The sequence below is a fragment of the Xiphias gladius genome, chromosome 12 (genome assembly GCF_016859285.1).
Source record: "Xiphias gladius isolate SHS-SW01 ecotype Sanya breed wild chromosome 12, ASM1685928v1, whole genome shotgun sequence".
NCBI classification, from domain to species: Eukaryota; Metazoa; Chordata; class Actinopteri; order Istiophoriformes; family Xiphiidae; genus Xiphias; species Xiphias gladius.
Genome location: NC_053411.1, coordinates 9,796,201 through 9,824,051, shown reverse-complemented (window position 1 = coordinate 9,824,051; position 27,851 = coordinate 9,796,201). Strand labels below are relative to the sequence as shown.

At 40.3% G+C, this 27,851-nt stretch overlaps 1 protein-coding gene across 1 annotated transcript in view; it reads right to left on the bottom strand.

The window, feature by feature from the left end:
* The window catches only part of LOC120797184 (phospholipid-transporting ATPase ABCA1-like), a 140,131-nt gene that overhangs the window by 38,052 nt on the left and 74,228 nt on the right, over nucleotides 1–27,851 (bottom strand). Inside the window, exons 30-38 of the mRNA XM_040140576.1 lie at nucleotides 26,376–26,474; nucleotides 25,644–25,833; nucleotides 16,529–16,623; nucleotides 15,754–15,859; nucleotides 10,252–10,326; nucleotides 8,231–8,400; nucleotides 3,976–4,153; nucleotides 2,698–2,813; nucleotides 582–726 (exon numbers count right to left, since the gene is read on the bottom strand). Coding sequence (XP_039996510.1) covers nucleotides 582–726; nucleotides 2,698–2,813; nucleotides 3,976–4,153; nucleotides 8,231–8,400; nucleotides 10,252–10,326; nucleotides 15,754–15,859; nucleotides 16,529–16,623; nucleotides 25,644–25,833; nucleotides 26,376–26,474 — 1,174 coding nt within the window. The remainder of the gene's footprint in view (nucleotides 1–581; nucleotides 727–2,697; nucleotides 2,814–3,975; nucleotides 4,154–8,230; nucleotides 8,401–10,251; nucleotides 10,327–15,753; nucleotides 15,860–16,528; nucleotides 16,624–25,643; nucleotides 25,834–26,375; nucleotides 26,475–27,851) is intronic.

The window sequence follows — 27,851 nt, the reverse complement described above, 5'->3', positions numbered from 1 at the left end:
AATAGGCCAATTTCCCTTTTTTAATGAAAAGTGATTTCAATTAGAATCAAAAGTAAAATGAGTGACAAGTCAAATCCCCCTCTCCCTGTCGTTCTCTCAAAAACTAAGCTCTCAATTTCTTTTTTAGTTCTTTTTTGGTGTCTTTGTCTTTTGATTCCCCTGAGACTGAAGCAGCTTGCAGTTAAAATGAACATTTGCTGAAAGATGGATGAGGAAAGTTCTCCGAAGACACGATTCTCACCAAATGATTAAACATTAAGGAGAATAGGGAAAATAATTCCTTTGAAAAAACCTTGAGAGGATAAAGGAAATATATTAAAAGTTATACCAGGTGGGTACATACTCCACCCACATGTGTATGAAAGCCTTTGCTTTGAAAACACAGAGCGTTTATCTATGATAAAGTCAATTAACCATCCGCTGCTATAGCTGCCAAATATAATTTTTATGCAGCTATGGGAGAACTGCATCTTCTGAGGTTCATAAAACTGTGCTTATACAGTATGTATGTGAATCTCTTATTTTTCCGCCCACTCCAGAATGTGTGCGTAGATGTGTGTTTGTATGTGGCTACCACTTACATCGTCATCAAAGAGCTCCATAACAAAGGTGGCCACGCTGCCGTTAATACCGATGAAGAGGTTGACGCAGGTCAGCACCACGTAGGCTGTGCTGGGCACACTGAAGATGAAGGAGGCTGGGTACATCATAGGGGTGATGGACCACCTACAGAGAACAACCCACTTTCACACAGACAAACAGGGAGGGCAAACAGGAATCCCCCGACCTGATTTAAACAAAACTATAGACAAAGCTAAGCCCGTACTCATTAAACTCACCATCAGGGTTATTGTAACAGTAGCTGCCAATATCATCTCACCAGTTACTGAATCCATGCCATTTTCAGTTCGTAAATGCAGGTCAGCTGTACCATTCCATGGCACCAACAGCCTCTTAAGCTCATTTGCATGCCCAGTAAGAGACCCTTGAAAGCACTGCCGTACAATAAATGCCACCCATGATTGGCGGTCACTAGTTCAAGTTAAGAATTGGAGGTAGTTGAAGTGTAGCAATTGTCTAATATTGTCTTACTGGGTAAAATGTGGCATCTGCTTTCCTACATTTATTTGACAGAGAGTTCCACTCCAGATAAGACTTTTCATTGTGCGGATATTTTCAATGCACACCTTTCACTTTTAATGGAATATTTTATTTTTGCAGTTTATAGGCCGACGGCATGATGGAAATTTGTTCACAGGGTTTGTCCTAAAGACAGCGCTTCTCTTAGGCCCTGTGCTCTTTAACTGGAGTACTTACTGTACATTAAAGACAAAAGTCAGGAAACAAAAGTCCAATGCACAGTGAACATTTCAAATAACTCCATCAAACCTTTCTGAGCAGCTGGCCCAGCACTGTTGGCCCAGTCAAGCCACATGTGGGGTCATAAAGCTCCATACAACTGAAACTGCTTTAAATACTCTCCAGCTGATCCAGAATGCTGCAGCACGAGGACTGACAGGAACTAGGAAAAGAGACCATATTTCTCCTGTGTTAGCTTCTCTGGATTGCCTCCCTGTAAAATCCAGAATAGAATTGAAAATCCTCCTCCTCACGTACAAAGCCCTTAAGGGTCAGGCACTCTCATATCTTTAAGAGCTAATAGTACCCTATTACCCCACTAGAACACTGCGCTCCCAGAGCTCAGGCTTGCTTGTGGTTCCTAGAGTCACCAAAAGTAGAATGGGAGGCAGAGCCTTCAGTTATCAGGCTACTCTACTGTGGAACCATCTTCCAGCTTGGGTCCGGCAGACAGACACCATCTCCACATTTAAGAGTGGTATTAAAACTTTCCTTTTTGATAGAGCTTATATTTAGGGCCAGCTCAGGCTTGGCTTGAACCACCCCCTAGTTATGCTGCTGTAGGCCTAGACTGCCGGGTGACTTCCCATGATGCACCGAGCTCCTCTCATCTCCTCTTCCTCCCCAATCTGTACGCATTCATATCCCGTCAATGCTCGTTACTAACTTGACTTCTTCTCTGTCCCATAGTTTTGTGCTTTCTCATCTCTCCTCCCGTCGCTTTCTGCAGGCATTTCTGCCCCTGGTGCTAGAGAGTCTGGATCTGTGACTGCAAACCACCTACTGCCCCCATGATCCTGCTCAACACCCACTGCTTCAAATACAACGATTATCATTACTATTATTATATTTAGTTTTATTAGTATTATTATTCACCCTATTATTATAATTATTACTTTTATTTTTAGTCTCATCATTATATATCTTTATGAGGTACCTGTACTGTGATATGTTCTCTTTCCTCCCTCCTGCCCCCCCCCCCCCCTGCTCTCTCTACCCAGCCAGTCGAGGCAGGCGGCCGCTCACCATGAGTCGGGTTCTGTTCGAGGTTTGTATCTGTTAAAAGGGAGTTTTTTCTTGCTGCTGTCGCCAAGCGCTTGCTCACGGGGGAATGTTGGGTCTCCCTAAATATAACTTTTAAGAGTGCAGTCTAGACCGGCTCTATGTGAGAAGTGCCCGGTGATAACCTGTTATGATTTGGCGCTGTATAAATAAAATTGAATTGAATTGAAACTTTAACCACAGAATTAGAACCTGCTATCACCCCTAAACTGATTGAAAGTCAAACTTTTATGAGGGAGAGGGATATCAGAAGTACCAAGTTTTTAATGTACTTACCCATACAAAATAAGCAGCAGAATCAGAGCAGGCAGGTTATGAGGGGAAACATAGGCTTTTTGTTGGAAGCAGAGGAAGATCACAATCACAATCAAGCATGGGATGATGTAGTTACACTGTCAAGCATACAAGCATAAACAAGCACACAAAAAAAAATTAGTAGCTGTCCCTATCGGAGGTAGAGGCCTAAGCATGATTTAAAAAAAAAAAATCACTCTTCAGGGCATTTGTGACTACATCAAAAGATTGTGTGCTTTTGACATTTTTAATTATGAAATCTGTCGATGACCTTTTAATTAGCAGGGAAATAACAGACTCCTCCGGTTGTCTCTTGTTTGAGGCGAGTGGTTGCTCAGTGAAATGTCAACTAAACAAATGTACAATGGTTTTATAAAAAATAAAACTAAGAGAATAATATTTATTTGATATTTGTTTAAATCAATTAAGTATCAAAATAAGGCTCGAAAAAAACTCTTATTTGTCGGTTCTTTATTTTCCCCAAAGAACTAAACTAAAATAACTGATGCTACTATCATACAATACACTTTGCACTTGTACTCCCTTTGACTGCAGAGCTCTTTTATAAAACAAATCCACATTCCCCTGGTGGATAAATGATGCACTATAGATAAAATAAACAGAATGTCGCAGGATACAAAAAGTTTACACTGAAATATTAAGGGGCTTTCAATCTGGAGCTCCTGTATTATTATACCTATTATTGATAGAGCATGCATGCTGATGCAGAAAGCTCCGAGCTGGGATCATTAGACTGGCTCCGCAGGTCCATTTGTCGTCCACTCAAGACAGCATTTATCCACCACAGTGATGAGCACCCTGATGCCATTTCTTTACTAAAGGTACCTGATAAAATCTTTACTTCAATTTTGCCTCAACTGCTGCATAACCAGGGGAGATAGCCACTGTTGATAATTACGAATCAGCCAATAACTGTTGTTAAGGTAAAGCTTTTCCCAGATGCCAGTGGTGTCGAAGCTACATTATCAGGTGCAGTGGATGGATCTTTTTTAAAAATATAGCCATAGGTAGAAAAAATATCTTCAATATAATAGAATATTACCAAACTACAGTGAAATAAGACCTATGACGCTGAAGCCTGGCTTTGATGAATCACATTATAGCATATGTTTTTTTTTTAGCTTTTTCCACTTCCCAGATTTACCTTATTGAGTAATAAATTGGGAATATGAAACTGTACCTCAAGCAGCAGTGATCGCTTAAGAGGGGATACAGTAGCCGGACAAAACAGGTACTTACCATGTCCCAGGCAAAATTGGCCAACCAGTATACAGCTGGGTTTACCCCACTGACAAATTGCAGATGCTTGGCTTTGTTCACCCGCTCTTGGATGAGGAAGAGGACAAAGCTGGCAGGGATGAAGGACATGGCAAAGATAACGCAGATGGACACCACCACGTCAGTGGAGGTTGTGGCCCTGTGATTGAATAGAGCACAGCAAACAGGAAGTTGACTGGAGAGCTATTACTGTGTACAGGGGCACTGAGGAAGAAACACCAGAATAGGAGCGGAGACTAAACCCAACGCTGGAGACATTTGTAAATGTTTAATATCGGAGCAGACCCTTTGTGGGTCTGCCCTTTGTGGTGATGAAGATGATGTAATTTGATTCAGAAAACTTTCTGACACCTTTCTGATGTCAGCAAAACTAGGCCAAATTATTTCATTAGAACACGTGTAACTTTGTTATAATCTTGCTGTTAACACTGAGCTCTCACATACTACAAAATGTGAGCCCTTACCTTAGGGTACTGTGAGGTGCTTTGGCAAAAAAAAAAATGTCCAAATGAATTGAAAAATTGAAATATGAGATATCTTAATTAAATACAGAACTTTAGCTCAATTGAAATCTAAGTGAAGTGGTCTCATGGTACCTATGAAACTGATTAAAGTTCTAGGGATTACTTGCTCACTTGATTTTCCATTTCAGTGGGCACTAGTCATTGCTACATACCACAGCATTCGCATTAACTTCCTCTGCCAAAATTCACCAGACCCAAAATATTAATAATCACTGCACTGACAACAGTGACAACGGAAAAGTTTAGCGACTTAGCATTGTGCTGTGGGCGAATTGTATTCAAGATTTTGTCACTGTAAAAAAAACTAATGACTGAATAAAAGTAAAGAGATTCTCTTGTCGCCAGGAAATGGGCCAGATGACATTAACAGAGTTGAAGCAGCATTTGGCTCAGTTCCTGTAATGCAATAAACAAATCATATTCATTACTTTGCAATGTCAGGATACAATAAAACACATTTTGTTACACTTGCAGAAATAATATATATAACTAATGTTGTTAGTATTGATGACTTAATTAGACAAGCATTACATACATTAATTGAAAGCACTGACAATGCTGTTTGCACATAATAAAAAGAGCTTTTAAAGATCACGATCGGCAAATTCCTGTTGGTCTCAGAGAACAGAGGAGCACAGTTAAAAATCTTGACCAGACTTCTTATAGGCAACAGTTTCCTTCTGTCATGTTAATTGTGCCTATCTCCTCCAAGATGCTGACCTTCACTTCACTGTCATATATCTTCATTTATGACATTTAGCTTTGAAAACGTCCTTCACTGTGTCTGCTCAGTTAGGATTGGACTGTGGTGTATTGTTTCAGCCCCCACCATCATCCTCACCCTTGACCCGCGATAATCTCTCACAAGACTTCCTACTGCGTAATTAGCATATTAAATAAGTTACTCTGTGTGGCTACATGGCTGTATTTATCATTGCCAAGCAGACGTAATTAGAACACATATATATGAAATAATTTACCTCAGTGGGTGCCAACCCACATTTCAACATGTTTCAAGGGCTGCGTGCTCTGGTTGGGTGGGGAGATAATGTACTGTAGGGGCCAAAGCTGTGAATGATCTAACCCTGAATGCTTGAAGCTGGCTAATTGCTCTGAAGGAGAGGACAAGCAATCTGCTAATTAACTAATAATGGAAGAGCAAGAGAGATGAGCTGTGGGAATAAAGCTTTACAGTATGGATTGCTGTCCTTTAGGTTTTTTTTTTTTTGAAATGACAAGAGCTGCAGGGCACATCCTTAAATGTTAACGTGTAGGGGGCCTGAAAGCAGGGGATAATTATCAAATCTTAGGCTCCAGGCATAACATTCAGGTAACTATTAGTATTATGCAACATTATGTAGATACTGTAGAGAACCATTTAGATTTTGATAGAAGTAAATTGCAATTAATCTGGCAGATTAACCATTTACTATGACTTTTAAATGGGATATTTTTTGCAGATAACGTGCAGAAATCAGAAACAATATTAATTCACTCATAGTAACTAAATCACACATCAAATTCAACAGGGTGGTAAGAAGTCATGTTAGGTCAGTTGCCAAATCAATATTCCTCAGCAATTAAGAAGTGATACATTTCTGAGGACGTTGGTGGAAATCGGACGGCCGTGTTTTCATGCCATTGCAGAGGAAGCAGAGAGACCTTGTGTGAGTGAAGTGGTAATTTTGATGGATGTAAGCATTGACTTTCCTTCCCCCTGCATACTTCCAGAGTTTGTGGCTCATGACATCACTTGCATTGAAATTTGTTGAGAAGTGCACCAGAGGGGAGTGTCACTTCAAATTAGATGGTGCTGTGCAATTTTGGTGCCCAAAACTTAGTGAGGGAACAGGTCATTAGCGATGAATTAATATCGATTTAACAGCTCCAGCAATTGTCTCTCCATGACATTAAGGAAGTGTCAAAGAGAAATATGAATTCAAGGCTGAGAGTCCCTTAAATTTCTGATTGTTTTTACAGGATAGGGAGACATTCTTGGCATTTGCTGGCTTTATTAGCACTCACTGTAATTCAGGGGCCATAGAGACAAAAACACCACTATTCATAAACTTCACTTGGGCAGTCGGCAAGCAAATTATAGTAGTTCACAACCAGACAGAGAGCTAACTACAGAGGCAAATGAGAGCATTTTATCTTAAATACACTCTTTAAAGCAAAACAGTAAGCTACAAGAGGCCTAAAAACTCTGTGGAGCTGAGGGGAACCACAGAGTCTGGTGATAAGTCTTTGCCAGTGCGGGTTTGTCAGTACGAGCGGCACCTTTCACAATACACATTGTCATTTGATCCATTGTTCACATAAAAAGTATCAATACGTGGCGCTTTAAACAACCCAGTTTCATTGTGCTTCGTCATCTGCTCAGGTAGTATCGCACTTTTTTCCCTATCTTGTCTGAAATCTGCACGCTTATTCAACAGTGACGGAATGTCCAAGTTAATCTGGAAATCATAGATCATAAATTTTAGTCATCACACTCTGAACAGAGAGGTAGAGAGGAAAAGAGGCTCATCCTGAAGCTACAGCAGGCAGGCCATTGTAATTAACCCTGGCGCAGTCTTCCTCTCTATCTCAGGGCTGTCATCAGCACCCGATCACTACATAAATACCTGACTGAGGATCGGGCCGGAGCAGCAGCAGCGGAGTGTGGAATAAAACTGCTATGTGGTGATTGGTAGCAGCCACTGAATTGTCTGTATAATGTCAGGAGTTGTGGTTATGGCCCTATATGGTAATTTGTTGCAGTGGGATGTATCCCAGTGGCTTTCCATTAAAAGTGTTGATTACATTAAGGTCACTGAACTGCCAAAATGTAAAATTTTGACAATAGATAATCACAAAACACAACAGTACACAGAGGGCCGCTAGATCCACGTGGTATGAGCCAGTATGTTGTGATCTAGCATATCATGAATCTCTGGCTCTCATGGGGAGCTGCTCCCTTGCTAGCCCTAGGATAAGGCATGGGGGAAAAAATAGCATATCCTTGTAAAGAGTTCCCATGGGCCTCCAAATCTCAAACAAATCCCTCATCTATCTACAGTATCTGTCTTACAATTTCTCTTGGCTTGTCATTTTTTCATCTTTTCTCCCTTTGTTTGGGCTGTCTCTGCTTTTCCTTCTCCAATGCCGTCCCTCTCACTAAGCCTTGTCTCTCTCAGCTCCTCATTCACCATCAGTCTCTTCCTTCCGCATCCCATGACGCATTGTAAGAAAATCAAAAATGTTGTCTTCTGACAAGACAAAAATGCATTAAAGCAGCAGTACTTCTTTAAATTCTGAGGGCGAAACTGCCGGAAAGGTTTGCAGCAGTAGTTTTCTGCAATAACTGCAGCACACACTGTAAATATCATACAGATCTTTTAAAAAAAAATCATATTTAGATCCTCAACATGCTGTGCACTTGTGTTATCCATATAATATCCATAAATGTTAAATTGTAGATAGAATATTCTTTCAGCCTGCTAACAAGCTTGTTTACATTGCTTAAACATTACTAAAAAATATATTTTATATTTTAGAGACCATGGTCCTGCCCTGGTTTTCTGGCCTAACAAGGCACAGAAAATGTAATCATAACTACCAGCAAGGAACACGGCAGTCTATACTTACTTCCTCCATGCTGTCTAATCCAGATCTACCCTTTAACCCGTGTTTTTGGTCTAATGACTCACATGGCCACAAAGGACAGCTGCTCTTTGGTGAGGTTGAGAGGGTGATTGGACACAGAGATGCCGTACTGGCGGGGATTCTGTCCTGCTGGCAGATTTCCCCTCAGGATGGCGTTGTTGGCCACACTGAGGAAAGACACCATGCCGTGCCATGCCTGGTTGTAGAACCACACCTGCCGAGGTAGAGACAAGCATTAGCGCTGAGAACAGCATGTAGAGGCTTTGCGGTTGCTTCAGATGTCTCCTAGCAACTACATCTGGCTCCGCCATGGAAGATTCAATTGGTTGTGGACAGATAATGGAGAAAGATTTAACTGGAAGGTTATGAAAAGAGAGACAATTGAAAAAGATACAACCAGTTGCAGATGTAATGGTCTAAATCAAATTTCTTTTCAAAGTGGCTACCGAGACATTTGAGCTTGCCCAATCTTGTCCCATTTTTTTGCACCACTGAGTCGCAACTTGTCTCACCCCAGTTAACAAAAGGAAACATTTCTGTGTCTTTATTTTGGCTTTGTTAGCAAGCTAAAAAGAAAGGTGCAAAACAATGATAGGACAGAATCTGCCTGTTAGTTGTGTCTTTACAGCTAGGTTGTAACAATCAGCTGTTGTGAAGGGCTCTTAAGAACTGTGTACCACCAATATGGTCACCAGAAAGTCTGTCAAATCACCTATAAACCCTTGTTTTTTCCACAACTAAAGAATTGGAGAGAGCATCGCCAGTTGCTGTTGTGAGATGTACAGTACAGTCTTGTGTTACTGTTGCATGTTCTCATAGATATTTTCTATTCAGTATTTTGTCATGTTTATATCTTTGTCTTTTATAATGGCTACAGTACATTAAGAGATAAAGTAGATTTTGTCCACTTAGTGCAAAAAAGGCACTTTTAGGAGAGGGGTCAAACCATCTCTTAAACATTTTTGGGGGCAACATACTGTTAAGAATAAGCAATAGAGCTGACAAACATTACTTTTTCATTTAATAGAAGATAAAGGCCCGCAATGACTGCCAAATCCCAATGTAGCGTAGCATGCTAGCTGTAGAGACAGTAAAAAAAAAAAAAAAATTCTGCACACTTTCTTTTTAATGTAAGTGATTCTCTGAGTCTGTGGCTGCTGGGGTGTAGAAGAAAAAGACTGGATGAAAGAGTGTGGGAGCGAAAGAGGACTCCCCGCTGATAGTGCAGCGCTAATTAAGAGTGCATGGTGTTTGAGTGTCAGCCTAACATAACACTGCATCACAGAGGAGGATATGGAGAAACTTGAGTACACACACAGATGAGCATGCACACCCATACTCTTGTGTCTCTGTCTGTTTGCAGCTCTCTTTTTCCCTCTGTTCATGCTGTATCTCAGGCTTACAGAAATTGATATTTTCTTAATGATATTTCCTCCATCCTGTAATTTCTGAATTTCTGGGGCCAAAACATTATTTGATGTATTCAAGATAACAATGATATAGTCAACTTAAACTATATACTTATCTTTGAGACTCCTTTTTCATTCTTTATACAATGAAAGATGTAAAAGCGCAGTACTTTTCTTGCTCATTTATTGCTGTCAGGGAAGCTCAAGGTTGGGCTTACCCTTATTAAATATACAAAAATGGATTTTAATTATTGAGTTGCCCACACTTCAGTAATCTCTGCAGCAAGTAAAAACATACTCTTTGTAATAATAGACTGAACTGTCTTGCTATAACCCGACTATACATGGCAATTTAGTCAAAACCCTAGGGGTCGTTATTACCACATCCCCTCCTGACTTTTGATGCTAGAAAATGTTTATGGGAACATAATTTATCATCAGCTAAACTATGCATGTAAAAGGTGAGTAGACCAGTTATGGGTGGATGTGCCCCTTCACTGTCTCAACCTACATCTTGTTTCTGCCAGTCACCGTCATCCCTCCCGAAAAATCCAAACCGCACCAGCCTAATTTCACCTCTGTGATCATTAAAATTTCATTTCATTGGATCTCATCTAACAGGAGAGCAAAGGAGCACCGACCAATTAATTTAATACCTTTACATTGTCCCTGGTTCCGAGCTTCTTCAGCAGCGTCTCGGACTTCTGTAAGATGTGATCAGTCACATTATCCTAAAGAAGATGAAGAAAACAAAACAAAACAAAAAAACTGAGCTGGAGACTTAATTGGATACACTTGGAAAAGTGCTACTGCTCTTTGAAATGCAAAACATGAGGCAGAGGGAGACGAGAATTAAGACTTCCGGACAGCATTTGAGTGTGCTGAGCCATTTATTTCTTACAGATGTGGCGAAAAAATGTATCCCCTGTTGTTTTGGGTACTTTTTCCTCTTTTCTCGTTTCTGTTTTATTAAATATTGTGAAATAATTAAGATCATAAGAGAAGAGAGAGAACATGAAACAAAAGAAGCACAACTAACGTAAATTGCCTAATTACCTAATGTACCAATCAGCTTTAAGTAATAGGGCTTGACTGGAAATCTCCAAGTGTTCATACACAGATAGAAATGAAAATAACAGCCAAAAAAAGACGATTTTTTTTAGAGCGTGTCTGTGGTGATGATGAAAATGGTTGAGAGAGGGGAGACTGGCAGTTTGCATTTAAAATCTGCTCTGGTCCACTAATGTTACACATGAAATGAGCTTCAGGATGAGGGCTTGAGATGACAGGCATGCGATTTCCAAAGTGTCATGTTGATACCATGCTGTTCAGCCGAGCCATAAGAGCACTGAGCATATAACATGTGTGATATAAATGCAAATGGACCTCCTGTTGGACCCAGCCTTCATCATAGGGCTATAACAGAGGAGAAGAGAGAAATGAGGGATGTGGCGTGGAGAGAGGAGAGGTTGCTGGAAAAGTGCAGGCGACAACTGGGGAGAGAGATGGAGTACGGAAAAAATAAGAGGAGAATTATCAAGAAAGACATCCCAAGAATGCAAGAGTGTGCGCAGGTGCAAGTGCGAGTGCTTGTCTGAACTGAAAGGGGGATTGTGGAAAGAAATAGAAACAAAAGCTATCTCTAGCCCCACAGACAGTTAACCTTCGGACATGGGGCTGAGGAAATCATAGCATGTCTGTTCTTATTTTTTCTATCCCACAGTCCTTCACTCAGCCAGTCCTAAAACACATTATGACAGTCTCAGAACTTTGGAAAAATTTCAATAATGTATTCAGAGCATTTTTTTTTGCCCTACCATAGAACCAGTATTCTCCTCTGTGTAAACAAAATGTTTACACATCATTTCAGTGACGCAGCATGAACACTTCATCTCTTTCCATATCACAGTGTGAAAGAGGAAGAAAAAAATAACCCTATCTACGCTGACACGAGTATTTGTGTTAAATAACATACCCTCTGTTCCAAGTCATTACCTATTCATACACTGGGTAGAGAACAAGACTCTTACTCTTCTCTGTATTGCTTCCTCCAGCAAAAGCAAGGAAATCTTTACTGTATTTTGTGTTTTTACCCCACTGTGGTTTGCATCATGACAAGTAGCAACAGGCAGTGCCAATAGGCGGCCTTCCTGAGTATTAGTGGTGGCTGAAATGCGATGAAAAGGGGGCCAGCAGCTGCCTGGGTCTAATCCTTGACCAACTCCTTCCCTCTCAAGGACAATGACAAGGCTGGTTTGGCCATTGGACCTGCCGGTGCCACAGCTAACGACACAGCAATAAAGCCACTCGAGTGTGTGGTTACTTTTTGGCTAGTAATCCAAAGTGGCCTGCACAGTTCAGTGGTCATATGGTCTGTGTGACAGTGTGTTAATGTGTCTGCCTGTGTGCGAGTGTACTAAGAACGGTAAGGCGTTCATGGTTTGTTAAAATAGGGGCTTATTTCTCTGAATTATTTAAATAATAATACAAAAAGTATTGTTTGAGAGGGTTACAGAAACATTTCAGGGAACAGTAGTGATATAAATACCATCTACATAACACACTGTGCCATTTGAGATTCATTTTTTGGCTCAATTATACGATTTCCAGCACACAGCCTTTCTTGTTCTCATTGTTCCCATCACCTCTTGCTACACAGAATGTTATTTCTACCTGCTAGACAGAGGAAATGCAATTACACAGAAATTTCAAAGCCCACTTCCCTGTCTGTGCAGGTGGCTCAAAGTGCAAAAACACACTGCTTCCCGATACCGTCTCACATCATAATGCCTGCCAAGCAGCAGCAGAGAGCCAAACATTTCCCAAGGACAGTGTAGCACTTTTATAACAAGGAATACAGAGCTGGGACAGCTAATGCCCGGCCATTAGAGTTACATCATCGCTGCTGCACGAATTAAAGTCACATTAGCGTCAAGATCCTGGAGACAGAGAAGGGAGCCAGGGTAGGGAGGAGACTGGAGATGCCTAAGGGCAAAGCAATGTGCTGATCTCAAAGTAGTTTGAACATCCAAAATTTGAAATGTTAATGAGAGACTGTGTGTCTGTAAGAGAGCGGCTGAGAAAGGGAGAGTGAGATACAAGGAGGGGACAATTAAGTTGGTATAAAGTTCAAGAGACACTGTAGTTGAGTGAAAGTGTATGAATGTACATACAGGTGACAAATTAAAAGGACCAGAGAGTAGGATTTAGGGGGATCCATTGGCAGAAATTGAACATAATATTCATAATCATGTTTTAATTAGTGTATAATCACCTGAAACTAATAATTGTTTTGTTTTCGTCAGCTTAGAATGAGCCCTTCATATCTACATACGGAGTGGGTCCTCTCCCATAGAGCCCGACATGTTGCATCACCATGTTTCTACAGTAGCCCAGAACGGACAAACCAAACACTGGCTCTAGAGAGGGCCTTTTGTGTTTTCACGCCACCTGAAGGCCACCGTAGCTGCTCCTACACGCTTGGAAAGGTTGTGGTATTGTGTGAAAGGGTATTCAGTTGGTTATAATCTACAACCTCACCACTAGATGCCACTAAATCCTACACACTTGTCCATTAAAGGAAAGACCAACAAAGTGTCTTATTAAAGTGTTGGGCCGCCACGAGCCACCAGAACAGCCTCAATGCGCCTTGGCATGGATCCTACAAGGGGATGAACACCACTCTACTAAAAGATATTCCCTCATTTGGTCTTTTGGTGATGGTGTCGGAGAGCGCTGTCTAACACGTAGGTCCAAAATTCCCCATAGGTTCTCAATTGAGTTGAGATCTGGTGACTGTGAAGACCATAGCATAAGATTCACATCATTTTCATACTCATCAAACCATTCAGTGACCCCTCATGCCCTATGGATGGGGGCATTGTCATCCTGGAAGAGACCACTCCCATCAGGATGGAAACTTTTCATCATAGGATAAAGGTGGTCACTCAGAACAACTTTGTATTGATTTCCAGTGACCTTTCCTCTAAGGGGACAAATGGACCCAAATCATGTCAGCAAAATGCCCCCCACAGCATAACAGAGCCATTGGACCCCCTCACAGTAGGGGTCAATCATTCAGGCTTGTACCGTTCTCTTGGTGTATGCCACACATGCACTCACCCACATGTCGAGAACATGGTGAAGGATGACTAATCTGACCATATCAGTTTTCCCCAAATCTCTGTAGACTACTACCTATGGTCTTTTCAACACTGAACTCTCAGATGTGTATACATCTTTGTAATGAGAGGTTTTATACACTGCAACCCTACCATGATATCCCTCTCTATGTAACTGTCACCGGATTGTTCTTGCTAACACACCCTGATCACATTGCATTGAAATTCTAAGTCACCTGAGGAAGAGTTGCTCCTCGGTTTTTCCTTACATATCGCACTAATGCACCATGGGCATCAAATGTGCGCTCTCGACCACAGTTTCTGAGCCTATTTATTGACGTCTTTCCCATAGATCTTAATGCAGATGTTGCTTTAGTCATTGTTCCTACTGATACACTAGCCAGTTGAGTGGTCTTTTTCACTGAAGCTCCTGTCCTCCGTGCCCCAACAATGAACCACTTTCAAAGTCATTAAGGTCTTTTCCCCTTGCCATCTTGATACAAAATCTGAATCAACTGGCACAGCTCAGCATTTTTATACATGCCACAGAGCATGATGGGATGCTAACTGTTTAATTGTGGCATGCAGTGAACCTGTTTGGAAGCATCTGAATTCGTTATGTTCTCCGCTAATTTATTCAGGTTTTTCCTTTAATTTGTCACCCGTCTGTAAATACATCAATTGAATTGAGGTTGCTGAAGTAGATAAAGCTAGTCAAAGTGAGAGTGAAAAGATTTGCAGGATTATGTGTGTTCTTGTGCAGTAAAGACCCAGATTTCTCGATTTATCCAAAGCCATGCACAGACAATCACAGCCTGTTGCCATGGACACTCATCAGAATTGATTTGAAGATTCTAAACCTCCTCTCTCCTTTGCTTTCATTCTTTTTTCACAGTTGTTCAAGAATTCAGTGGAGTCCAAAAGTCCACTACAAAGAACATAACCTGTATCCAAGATACAAAGCTAACTGAACAAAGAACGCCATGCTCCAATTAGGCGCGGCGCACTCAAAAGACGACTGCAGCCTTGACAGGAGAAAAGCAATTTCTCAACCACCTCCTTCATTCAAAAAAAAATGTCTGAACATTTAATGTGGGACAAAGTGTTACAACACAAAAGTCACAATAATGATCGTGACTCAAAGCTTGATTTTTATGATTTATGTAGGATAATATACATTAAAGTAATGCCAGACCTGTTTGAATTACCAGAAGAACATTTCCCTTCCCCATTAACATATCACAAAAGATAATAGTTATATAAAGATAATAATTCCTAGGAACATCTGAAGAGAGCAAAAAACAACCATACTTTAACATCTCAGAACAATGCAAAACAAAAACAACAACTCGCAGTGTTAAAAAATATTAAGATTCTACAGCCATGCCTGTGGCTATGTGAGGCTACATTTGTTGTAGTTGTTGCTCACAGTGTTGCTTTTGAGCTAAATGCTAACACATCTTAGTTTAATCAGTTAGCATGCTGTACCTATGTACATGTCTTTACTAAATTTCATGCCAATCCGTCCAATAGTCGATGAGATATTTCAAGCTGGACCAAAATAGCAGACTGACCTACAGACGAACTGACCTTGCCATCCCTAGAGCCATGCAACTAGCATGGCAAAAGGAACTAAAATGAATATATAAATTTAAAAATGTGTTACTGGAAGAGTTGCAAAAGTTTGGGAAACAATATTTTGCTGAAATACAGATTAGTTTTTGATTTAAACTCGAGAACTTTTGTTAGTGGATTCAGAAAATAGGAGCCATTTCACTGTATTTAACAAAGATCACATTTACAGATCAGCAAGCTGGGGTTTTTAGGGAGGTGTTTTCATCCTTTTTATATATTCGTGTTGCAGCAAACAAATACTATGACTTCAGATGTCTTTGTATATTCCCCTGGGCTATTTTCCATGTCTACAACTTTTGACCTTTCACTACAATAGATGACTTTTCTACTCATGAAATATATTCAGATAATCCTGTGGTATCAACAGGTTTGACTCCGTGAATGGCAATTTTCATAACATACCTGAAATGGACTGAATAGGTCTTTCAAATCCCTGAATGCTGCTTCAATTGCCCCCTCCGTCAGACGGACTTGGGAGTTGACTGCTCCGACAGAGATTCCCCCGTACCTGAAATGGCAGAGAAAAGCAGAGGGCAGAAAGTAAGAGCATTTAAAGAAAACGCCAAGGATACACACACCCACACATTTTTACACTTGCTCTGCATAGATACATACTCAAACACACATGAGATACAGACAAAAACAGTTGAAAAAAAAAGATATTACGGTGGAACTATAGACATTTACAATATTTTTTAGAAACGTAACCAAACATTAACTGGGACACATCAACCTAATGCTTACAATTAATAATATTTGTCACTGACATTTTGCACTAAATTTTTTCATATAGTAAAATGATGAGGTTATGAGACTCGTATCAGAGAGTGGCTCTATGAGATTTGACGAACCATGACGAATGCATAACATGCAGAAATGGTAATGGGAGCACAGAGTGCAGGACTTTGTCCTTTTAGTTACATTGCTCTATGCTGACTTTCTAAAAGTGGTTGCACCAACTACACAACAACAGTGCAGATAGTAATGTGGCTCTCTTTGCGTCAAAAGCCCCCACAAAGAAAAAAAAAAAAATAAAAACCAACAAAGAAAAAAGAAACTGGTTACTAATGTGCCTCAAGAAAGTCACTAGTCTCTGAAGTGCCACCAGATAAGTGAATACATTGTGATACCCTGGTTTAAAAACCCCTTAAATGCATACACAACTGGCATGCGTTACCTTGTTTTACCCGAGTGCTGAAAAGTCTTGACCAAGAAGTCTGTCATGTTCCGTCCAGTTAGATCCAGCAATGTGTCTGTTGTGTTCTGGATCCTCTGTTAAAAAGATAAAATGCCAAAAAAAACTAAATAACCAATATTAATTTGCCTGAATTAATTGTTTTCATGGCCACTGGGTGGACGTAGAACAAGCTATAAATACTGACCTTATAGAGTAAATGTGTAAAGTAAATGCCAACAGATACTTACATACAAATCTAGCCGATACATTAACATTCATTTTGAATTCTGTTTCTGGCCACCTGATCAATGTTGAATCCAATATTCCCTCTCCTTTCAGCTCTTTTTTTTTTTGGTTTCTACCAACTCCCGAGAAAATGTACAGTATCGCTCCTTTAGCAGCTAAATGCTACACTTTGTTCACCAGCTGATTGCTAACTTTGTCTGCTGTTGGTGTTGGGCAAGTACCATACAGTGGGTTTACCAGAGCTTTTTCACACTACAACACCTTTCACGTTATACGTAGTCAAGTCATCCAGTGTTAATAAAAAATATTGATAAGAGCAGCTTTAAGTTAAGATGTTGGAAACGGTTTCAAAACACTCCTTGTAATTCTAACGAGACTAGATCAAAACCTAGTATATGGCTGGACCGCCACCCATCTCTTTGCTTCTCTCCTACTCTTTCTGCTCACATATACAGTAATTTAATGCAGCCGAATTCCTAACAAAGCTGTTCTCATTTTCATGTTTTTCTGTTTCTGTTGTCAGACAACGGAACAAGTATTGAATAGTGACTGAAACACGGCTCGTTAAGACTTCTGATTTTATAACCGTGACGTTGTCTGAGAAAATCACCATACACATAAATTAATGACAACAACTGTGCTGTGATTTCAGCTATATTTACCTGTGGAATGATCCCTCAGGGAGCAAGTTAGAAGCTCATTCATATCAATTCATTTTGAAAGAGCCACGGCAAATGGAGAAGCTTTTACACTAAGCCGGCCAGCCAGTGGTGCAACCAGTACTCAGTCACACGGCATTCGGTTGACCAGTTGTGTAACTTTATCTCTCACTCAGTCAGGCAGTCAGTCATGGACATTTGCGTGTATAGGCCTGGCCATGCTGCTGCGGTCCAGCCAAAAATGAAAGGTTAATCTGAAGATATTTGGCAATACATGACTTTCATGAAAAAGAGGTGGAGCAACTTTTCTTTTACTTTTAGAACAATATAAATCTTGCTGATAGAAAATAACTTTGCCCGTGTGAAGCGCAGCATCAAGAGCAGAAAGGCTGATCACAGAGAGACTCCAGCAGGCGCAACTGCTCAGTCACCCATAAAAATCAATCCTTTCGATGCAAAATCAACAAAACGTAAGACCTAGAGCTTTTACAGGTTATATCTGTTCAAGGCACCATGGAACTCATTCCCTCAAGCCTTATCATAGTAGTCAATTAAGTTTGGCTATGGGAAGCCTGGCTGAAATCTAGACCCCCCCCCCCAAAGCTGCAAAAGCTGTCTAATGTCAAAGGGCCCTAATTAGATGCCCTCTGGATAAATGGGTACATTCAAACATCCAATTAAGAGAGGGTGCGACACACCACCATAAATACACTCCACAATGTGTAGACTGACACTTCCCAGTACACACACACTCATGCCGACACCAAGCTGCTTTAGCCCGGCTTATTTAGAGAAGTAACACCATGCTAATTAGCAGAGTGATCCTTGATAAAGCGTAATCAAGACCCCGACTGCAATGCAATTTACCAACATACCCCCTATTTGCACTGATTATCTACCTATCTACCCTTATGTACAAACAGACTGACGTGAAGCTTTTGGTGCACAGGGTGCGTTGATTAATCGGTTGCCCCTATGTGTCAGTTACCTTTGTATTAATACAGTAAAGGAGTGCATGTCCACGTATCAGCAGAATTTTTTTTTTTGCATCTTTGCCATTCCTGGGTCCAAAACTCCTTTTAGACTTGTATTACTCTTTGCTTGGGTTTTGTTTGGGTTGCTGGTCCAGTGAGGATATGAGGTTGAGTTGAGGTAAAACAAAGAGGAGAAGAAGAATGAAGAGAGATTAGAATTGAGATCAATGAAGCCGCTAAAAAAAAAAAAAAAATTAAGATCAGAAAGCTGAGCAGGAAGGATGAAAAGAGGACAGAAACATAAAGTAAGTTAAAAATTGGAGAAGAAGGGAGAAGAGGAGGATGAGAACTGGAGTCACAAGGCAAAGAACAAACAGAAGGAGAAATCGGAGGAGGAGGACCCATCTGGTTTATGAATCAGAGATAAGGAGGACGAACAGCACAGCAACCTTGGCTTATCGCTGAACAAACATGCCTCTCTTTCAAAAAGCCACATGAACTTGGAAACAAACAAAACCAAAAATAAGAACTTTACACTCGCTGTGTGTACAATGAGTTTATACCCAAGCATACAGTCAGTCTGGGTCTAATTATTTTGGCCTTGGTCCATATCCCCATCAAAAAGACTGAAATGGGCCTGCACCTCTTGTTAATTACCTGGGAACAGCTTCAGTGTGCTTGACATTGTATGGCATCAGTTCTCCACCACACAGTGGTAGCTTGATAGCTGAGGGGGTGAGGGGAATGTAAACTAAAGAGTCATCACATCTGTTGAATGAGCTGGCATACTCAAGCACTGGAGAGATAAGAGACTGTGCTGTGTTTATATCAAGCTGTACCTCCAAGGTAAAATTAAAAATTTATCTAGCGCACACAAAGAAAAGCAATCCCGGGAAAGCAGAAACTTCTTTAATTAAACATGTTATGTTAAAGTCTGCGGTCACTTGTCCTCTCACTTGGAAGTTTTTTAAGTGATGATCAGGTTAATTATGTTTTCATGCAAAACAATATGTGTCTGCATCTGTCAAGTTGTTTTGAAATTCTTCAAATAAATATACTGTAACATGAAGTGTTGGTAGTGGTGGTGGAAGTGACAGGTGGTCTACTGTGCAATTGTGTGGCACCATGTGCATTTCAGGAGCTGCTCTTCAATTCAGCAAATTCCCTCGTGTTGTGTGATTACGTCCAATATGATCCCATCATAACAATCATTTTAAACTGTGCCAAACAATACCATTAAATAATAACTACAGTAGCACATAAAGCACATGCTGGGTTACCAACAGTTACTAACCACAACAACATACTGCTTTGGCTATTCCGTCCCAGATCATGAGAGACTGAGTTAGACTCATCCACACCCCGAAGACAGATTATCAACCAGTCCCATTCTGTTCTGTTTAGCCACAATAAAGGGGAAACTGCTGGCTCATCCACCACTTGCCTCACCTCACAAGCCAGTGACCTTTTTACTTTTGTTTTCAAGCATCTCTTGCCTTCTGCTGACAGGGTGGCTCTGGACAGGTTGTTTTACACTAAAACGGATCTGCTGGTGTTGGGTTTCAAAGTGACAAATCAACAAGGCCCGGCAGAGAAGGGCCGTGTCAGACTGTTGTTTTTGCCAGATTGAGTTTGAACTGGCGGGCTTTGGAGCTGATCTGTGGTTAGCTAGATTTGTTCATTGCCAATAGATGTTGTCTGAAAGAAAACCAAAGTTTCCCTCCTATGTTTACAGATTTATTATGGTTTCATCAACTAGCATGAATAAATGAACGCATTAGATAGCAAGAATATGTCAGTTCTGCTGATTTATGTTCTGAATTTAACCAAATAGGCCATACGGAAGTTTATAAAGCAGCTTTGGGTTTATGCTGCATTACAAATTCATCCCTTTTCAAACAGTACGACAAATACTATTACTCAAAGACTTACTTCATGTTGAGGCAATTTTTTTTCTCAAAACAGCAAGCTAAAGTAGATAATGGTAGGTGTATTTCCCATGCAGAACTCTCTTTTTTTTTCTACACAAATGTTAAGCTAATGCCCAACTTCAATAGCCTGATAGATGAGGCCAAGGAGAGTAATTTGCAAGCAAGCTGTAGTTAGGCCAGTCTCCAAATGATAAAGACATCAATTGTAATACGATGAACGTGGCGGCTTTATCAATTCCTCTGCACGCATGGCGGCCTATTCATCTATGAAGGTTAAATATCACCAGTGAACGAGAGCCAATACCGCAGAATTGATAATGGGCTTACTGTTGCCTGCCATTTCCATGGAAACAATGATTTCACACTACCTCCTATGGTGCTGCTTCCATGTTTTTTTTCTCTCCTTGTCTTTTCTGTAGTTTCTCAAGGGCATATTCGGAGGAAGGGTGGGATAAAAGATAAAAAAGAAAACTAGGGTGAAGCTGGTACACTTTGTCATGATTTATTCAACAGTGGAGGCTTTCAGGTCAAAGGGAATACATCCTCACAATGTGCTCAGCTTCTGAGGGTGGTCTTTGCCTTGGACTTGCATTAATTTTTGGCCCCCCTGTGATGGACCACAGTCTACAGGTAAGCAATGCAGCAATGATGAAAAATGCACATGTTCCCATGCATATGGATATACATAGTTATAGGTGCACAGCAGCATGCCATATTAATGTATTTCATATCTGTCACAACATTTATCCTACCTCAACACAAGCAACAGTTCTCTGAATCTGCGAAAATGATACTTCCTTCAGACTCCACACTGTATGTTTGAGCTTGACGGCCACAAATTTAAAACTGTGTGTTATGACCCACCGTGGGATTGCATTTAAAAGCAGGGAAGCAAAGTAGGTTGGAGAACAGCGTGTATAGGTTTAGAGGTTACTTTCATTACGTACCTTATCTATAACATACATTTCATTTATAGATTAGTAGGCTGGTAAAGAAGGGTCTTTTACTAGTTCTGAAAAAAGGACCCTGGTCAACCACTTTATCTCAAACTTACACTGTATTTCAGTATCTTTCTACCATATGAACGCACACACTATCACAGTTGTATATATCTTTCCAGATTTAAGATGAGGAAATAAAAGCTTACAGAGCTCACTGGTTTATAAAAACTGACCCCTGCCAAATAAATAAAGTGTTGCATTATGCAAAAAGAAGGTGATGAACGGAGAAAAGTGACAGTTATCAGCGTGTGCATTGCATAAAAATTTTCTCCTCACTTGTCTTCTGCTATATTCTCATCTTGTATCCTAATTTTAAACTTCCTTTAGCCACAGAGGGAGATGACTGGCAATGATCTTGTTGCATGATAATAACTCAATGTCCTCAAGGTTGTTTCCATGCAAAATGACAGGCCATTTAATATCCTTTTACAGGATCTGGATTGGAACAAAATAAGATGTTGTAAATAAAGGAGAATGATGCAAGTCTATGTAACAGGATGTAAGCAAGAATTGGCCTTTGTAAATGGTCTTTTTACTAAGGCTAAGTGTACTAGTACCAACCACTTACAGCATGATAAGATAAAGTAGAAATCCAGTAAAGTCGCAAACCTAAAATTAAAAAAAAAAAAAAAGAGTAGGGCTGTTTTAAATGGAAGAAACAAGTGGAGAGGAGGAAAAGAGCGAAATAAAAGAGAGGGTTAGAAAGTAAGACCTTGATGGGCTAGTGGGCTACTGGGGAAGATACAAAGATACATGTAGCGTCTCAACAAATGGGGGACTCCTTGACAGTGCTGTCATAAACTGGGACCAAACGACAGGGAAAGGAAAAGGTTACACAAAGGGCACTTCTCTTGTTTGACTGTCTCAACAATCATCCTGTAACATGATACCTGGACAGCTGCTCCTTTAAAGTGGCCCCGAATGGCCTTGTCACAGGAAGGAGCACACAGCAAGACTCACAGAAGTTCAACGAGGCATTACAGATCTGTGAAGCGAGTGAAATGGCGCATTACAAAGTGTAGTATTGTATATATGGGAGGTATAGGGAATTGGGAGGAAAATAAAAGAGTGGCAGATGAGCTAAGCAGTTTCATACTGTGTCATGTCCTGCTTGTTAGAAGTCACTGGCTTTGCCGAGTCCCTCTTTTATTGTTTTTTTTTTAGTGTCTTATTTGTCCTTCCAAGATGACAAAGTACATCAAATATTGAAGCGGGAAATGCCATGGAAATTATGAGACAAAATCATTTCAGATATATCTGTATACAGTATAACTGTGAGTATTTTCGTAACTGGCACAGAAAATTTTCTTTTTAACACTCCCTCACTTCCCTTAAGAACTGAGGCTGAAAGAAGCTTTGCGACTTCATACCCACTTTTCCAATTGAACTTAGAATGACTGTTTAAACTTATATCACAGACATAAAAGAGCTGACATTTGTGAGGCATTTTCAACCACATTGAAGAAAAACTTGAAAAATCTGTCTATTGTGTAATTACATTCTCACACAATGTTTGTTTTTTTCACTGAGAGGACCCTTAATTAGATATAACGGTATTTTCACTCCAAAAATCTATATTTCCAATATCCATATTACTCTAATATATTTTTTTTAATGCTGTTACTGAAAAATTTAAAGACTCCAACTAAAGCTTAGGTCTGTGAGTGTCTTATTTGTTTCAAGGGCAAATTAAACTGATGCAAACAGTTTCGCCGGTTTTACTGCATAATTTAGTCTCTAAAGTAGCGAGTAAAGTAAATGAGTGAAGACCTGACACAGTGACAGTCAAAAGACAGAGAGGCTGCAATCTATAGCTACTATGTACAGAATGCAGGCATGCATTAAAGGCTATAAATTATATTTACAGTACATTGTGTTTAATCATATCATTATAATGTTAGTTATGAAGCAGATGTATCTGCAATGAATATACTAAGTGCTGTGTACTGAATTTATATTTGTTTCTAAATAAAGCTCACTACTGGGATTGTTCTACAGCATTTTTGGTTAATTCACTTAAGTGGAAGATGTATGGAACATAATTGTAAACAAATAGCCAGCAACAATAGCAATTCAAAAGGAATTTAATACTTAATCAAGTACATTTGTGAAAGGTCATGTTACAAAACACTAGAAGGAGTGTAGGGACAGGCACAGGACATGTAGGGCCAAGGCTTATGGAGAACTACTGAAAATCAGACATGAAGATACATGACATGTTATGTATCTCTCCTGGTATTTATGCTGTTCATGAAACATTCTGGCTATTATAAACTTATTTTAACACTGCAGCTCAACAAGGACATGGCAGTTGGTATATGTGCTCGTTTATCCTATGTAGTCCTTATGTGTTTGGCCAGCAGGGTGGGGGCATGGAGCTGATAAGGAGGATATGAACACTGGATAGGGGTAGATATGGGCACAAGGGGCATATTTCATGTATGTATTACTGCTATTTGGCATATTTTTTAAAAGAAAAACTTTTGAGAAGTTAGGAATCAGTTTGCAGGTGTTACCGTTTTCATCTACAGTATAAAACACTATCAGCATGTCTATGCCATCAAACCCTAACCCTCATATTTAGTTTTTGTTTTACACCTACCGGCACAAACAGGATTTATTGCCACACCCTCCGGCTTCTGTAATCCAGTTATATTGAGACTGCCCTCCATTCCCCAATCCAGTCTGTGTGAGTTTCCGCCTGATTTTCCCAAATGATTTTTGAGTGCTGATTGAAAGTTCTTCAAAAAAATCAGCAGAAAAGCTATTGCAATCAGTGCTATGGCAAAGACATCTGTTATGATTTACAAACTGTTGCCAAATAACAGTCTGTCTGGCATTCTACTGAATGTGAACAGAAAGCTATCCAACCGGCACCATGCCTTTGGAATATAATGGGACCATCCATGCTCACCCACGGCAATGGAAACAATTTTTCAAAACATACCACCAGTATCAGCTGCAGGCCTTGCACATCCAACACAGATTGCTTGTCTGTATGAATATGAAGATGACGGTACAAATTTGTAAGTAAGCTAATTTGTAAAAGCAATCCTGTTCTTCGGCCAAATTTCAGGTATCAGACACGTGGATTCCCTTGCTCTTTTTCTCCCTCTATCTGGGGTAAACTACCACAAACTAATTTTTCAACCATCATAAAACTCCAAGAGGGAGAAAATTTTGGCAGGGTTAGGAATGACGCATTCAAATGCTAATCTTTTAAAATGCAGACGCATGCACAAAGCGCTAGTAACCAGACAAGGCCATCTCTAATAAAATGTCATTGGAGTGGAGGTGGCCCCTTCGCTGTACATTCTCTCTCAGGCTTGAATTTTTTATCATTGGAAGACAGGAGTGCAAACCATTCAGCTCCAAATGAGACACTACTTTCTCTCTGTATCGAGACTTGTTCAGTCAGCAGGTGGTGGCTGGTAGGCAGGGATGCAGGGTCTCTTACTTGCTCATCGATCCAGGCCTGGATCAAGCCTCTTCAGCTCAGACGTTGCAACATTAGCTCTAGCTGCATTTGGCCATGTGCATTGTGCACAAGTAATGGCCTATAAAGGATTGGTATTGACTTATGCAGGGTGAGACACCGAAACCTCTTAGGACACGTGACTTGAGCAGAAAAGGTGCGATCCTTTGCAAAGTCTATGCAGCTGGATCTGCTTGTCCTTAAGGATGCTATGAGGTAAAAGGTCGGCATATACGTGAAAGAGTAAAAGGACACAGTATGGATATATTTTAACTGAATTTTTAGCAAGTATGGGGAACAAGCTGAGTCATTTGCAAAGGCCAATTCAGTTTATTTTCGGTGGAATCAATTTTGGCCCTGCTTTCATGCATGCACGCTAGTTCACAAAAGCGGCACAGGATAAAAGGCTGATTTACATTTTGCAATGCAATGCAAATTCCTTGTTAGTAAGTACCTTTACATTTTCAAATCAAAATGATGCTGACTCGGACTTTCAGACTGTAAGCCAAAAGCTTCCATGATAAGCATTTTTATTGTAGTGTAGTGTCACTGATTTATTTATTTATTTTTTACATTTCCACTATTCCAACCTCTTCCTGCAGTTTATCCCTCTGTGACAACACATTCAGTAAGTGTAGCAGAGCTCCACAGCCAGCCAGGAGCACTAACGCTGGTTCAGGCAGGGTTTCACTGTCTTGCTCAAGGGACCTCAGACAGAGACTGACATGGCAGCTGTTCAAACTTGAGATCTTAATGTCACGTAATGGCGGCTCCAGCTACCACGCTACGTTCCCACCAAAAGGCACAAGCTCAAGTTTAAGAGACTAACCTGGGGTGGAGGGAGCCCTCCCGCACCTGGTGGACAGTCAGGTAACATGATCGTCCGTTTAGGTGTGCTGCACTGACAGGAAGGGGAGGGGTTAGACATGCTCCAGTTCCTGTTGAGGAAGATGTCAGTGACTGACTGATCTACGGATGGAGTGAACCAATCAGACCCACTAGAGGAACACGGTAACTTCCTGCAGGAGAACAAGGAGGGAAATATGAGTATTATATTGATAATCATTGATTCCTGCCACCGACATCAGTTATCATATGCATAATATTCTCTCTTATATTAACAACAAATTTAAAAACTGTGTAGCATGGTCAACGAAAAAAAAAAAAAAAAAAACCTGTGATAACTCAGAAAAGTATTACATTAACTGGATACGCACAATATGCCATTGGAGGCGTTTCTTTTTACCCACTTAGTGTAAACAACATGAGTCACAAGCAATATATTTGAAAGACTGCTCGATAATACCTCTGAATTAAAGGATGTGTGGGTTGTGTTTAAAGAACTTAAGCACAGCAAGCCACTCACGGGATTTGTGATGCACAAGCATTCGTGAACTACATGCGCTCCAAGCACACAGGTGTGTGACTAGCTATGCATACACAGCTTGCAAAGTTTAACACTGAATACAGTAAGTACCATTTGGCATCAATACATGTGCACACTAGGGGACCATTATGTTTGGCTGGATTCTTTTGGTTTCTTGTTTACCCTACCACTTACGGTATGGGGTTTCCATTCATGCAGCGAGTCCCAAAGCCAGGGTTGTTCACCAAGGTTTCCACCACCTGAGACACCTCCACATGATCTGGCCCATCATTGCTGTATATTTTGAGAAGTAATTAACGTCAATACACAGGCAAACATTTCAATGTGCAATAAGGTTTTCAATGTTATATCTCACAGTAGGCACACATCTCTTTAATCCACGAGCATCAGCCAATAAACACAATAAAGCAAACCAAAAGATCTTAATGGGGTCTGATGTTCTAACATATGCAGATAAGTAAAAGAAAAAAGAAATAACTTTGATCATGGTCCCTTTCAATGGAACCATGGTATAGCTGTCCTTACTACAAAAAACTTTTTAGAAAAACATGTAGCTAATGGCTAATAAATGAAGTAACAATATGTCTGGTTTATCAAAAGTGCTGTGGAACTAATTATGAATTAGGCTTCCACACTAAATGACAAAGGGCTGACTTACACTAGAATTATCATCTAGACATTCATATGGAAATAGTAATCAGGTCATGACCAAAGATAAGAGCTTCTGTCATTCCACTGGGTCATAGACCACCAGGGTCTATCTTCAGCAATTGAATAGATTTAGAGAATGACCTTTGCATCGTTGATAATATCAAAATGCTTGATAATTGCAACCAGACATTTGTAAGGTTATGTGTTGTGTCGAGATCACAGATTCACAAAGAAAAGACTGCTAACAGTCAATAAAAGCTGAGTGTACAGTAAGATGAAGCTGTGTCTAACTCTTGACCTTGTTATTTGATATTAGTGGCCCTGAAATTAAATCAGTGGCATATTGCTAGCCAGAAGAATAAGGGAAGTGCGTGATAAATGGCAAGTTATACAGTAGTTCTGGTGAATCAACGGGTCTCTGTGACACAAATCTCAGAAATCTGCAATTTTGTTTGGAATACAATGAAATGTCACAGTTGGTTAGGAATTTACAAGTCTTCTAATCTATCTTCTGTCACAGCTGATTAAGTTTTTACAAGTTGTCTACTCTGTCTTCCACATTGGCATAGATGGCCATTAATCTTATACATATCTTGACTTCCAAGAAGGCATAAAAGGAAATGAAACATGTGCACTGGGGGATCGGACGTGGTGCACTTCAAGTTAATTTTTCAATAGCAGCGCTGCATGCCACTGGAGTTACCTTAATCAAGAGTGAGACAAAAATCATTGCATTTACCAACCTTTGTCTTTGGCCCAAGAGTCAAAACATGAATTCCCAAAAGATCACTGCCCGTAAAAACCACCGAGTGGTATAATGTACTTTTCCCCAATAGCTTGAGCACATCTCTCTCCCGATGTGTATTCTTGCGCAAGCACGTATTGACACGAGCCTGTTCAAGATTCTGTGTACAGTACAGGCTTGTCAAAGCCTTTCATCATTATCTGAGTGTCCTGTAAATATCTAAGCCCTGAGTCACAGTTAACCAATCTTCCCAT